Genomic DNA, 1,257 nt, shown 5'->3' on the forward strand with positions numbered 1-1,257 from the left:
ATGGATACACAAGACTATCCGACCTCTGCGAATCTAGAAGCGGACTTTTTGTTTCCCTGGGTGCTAGACAAATCGAACCCAGAACCGCGCCCTGACAACAACGTAGTCAACTCTGTCCCTCGACAGTCCTTGATTTTACCATCACAGAGCCAATCCGAGAGTGAGAATGGCTTCGATAACTGGATGGTCTTTTCCCCTGACCAAGACATTCGTATGGTGACGATGAAGCTCTTAAGAGACAGCTGGGGTCTATTCAAGCAGCTTCGCCTGGAAACTTGGGTTGAGCATGTAATGGGCTTGCCATCGGTGACCTCCGCCGTATTCGAATCCTATCATGACAAACTTGCTTTTTCGCTTTTTACTTTTTTGCGTCATTTTCCCTCGGAGACTGAAAAGTACCACTTCTCATCGCAAGTATGTTAGATGGAATAGCTGCTGAAACTGTTGCACCCAGACTAATGGTATCTTAGATGGTTCAACAGGCCGACTGGTTCTTGTATAACAGCATCCGACACGCTTTGGAAAGATTCGAGGACGGCCAGAAATATGAGAAGCTGCATCTCAATGCCTCATGCATTACTCATCCATTAAAGGCGCTACTGTCGCGACCAGATAAGAATGTGCTTCTCCAGCTGAGAATCCTTGGATCCCGCTACACTCGTTACCAAGTTTCGGATCTTGCTCAAGGACGCGAGTTTCCTATTGAGACAGGTTTCCTCTTCTTGCTCAATGGCCACTCAGCACCAGAAGTCGCCACCCAAATAACCGAGGCCGCCATGAATGACTTTTCCTCCTTATGCATCAACAGTGTGTTGACGTATGACAACAAAATTCAATCTCTCGGCGCTCGGTGGGATCGCCTATGTCATGACGCGCAGGACCTAGCCACAGTCGAATGCTTCACCGAAAAGCTATCAGAGTTATCAAGGGTGAGTACCACAGTGGATACAGGCACTATCTGTGAGTTGACCTTCTTTTCAGAACCTGCTGAACAGGCAGAACTTCTATTCGCTTTCAGCGATCCTCACAGGGATCCATCTGGCTGGTCGTCACCTCGACCCGGGTTTGACAGAGTACATCGACCCTTCTAGCAACTATCAAGTTTACCGACTGAAACTACATAAAGCACCATCACTCCCGTTTTTGTATCCTTTTGTCGTCGATCTGAAACGGGGCAATCGCCAAGCACTGGCAGGGATCTTCAGTTTTGTTACTTACAACCGAGCTTCATGGGAGGATGAAGAGTCGATCACCTAA

The 1,257-nt window shown here is 48.0% G+C and overlaps 1 protein-coding gene across 1 annotated transcript; it reads left to right on the forward strand.

The window, feature by feature from the left end:
* Positions 1-1,257, forward strand: POX_c04528 (uncharacterized protein; the record flags this gene model as incomplete). The annotated part of the gene is made up of 3 exons (XM_050113403.1): positions 1-414; positions 471-929; positions 982-1,257. 3 exons carry the CDS (start codon positions 1-3, stop codon positions 1,255-1,257), a joined length of 1,149 nt encoding a protein of 382 aa, XP_049970959.1.

Source organism: Penicillium oxalicum, chromosome III (assembly GCF_001723175.1).
Source record: "Penicillium oxalicum strain HP7-1 chromosome III, whole genome shotgun sequence".
NCBI classification, from domain to species: domain Eukaryota; kingdom Fungi; phylum Ascomycota; class Eurotiomycetes; order Eurotiales; family Aspergillaceae; genus Penicillium; species Penicillium oxalicum.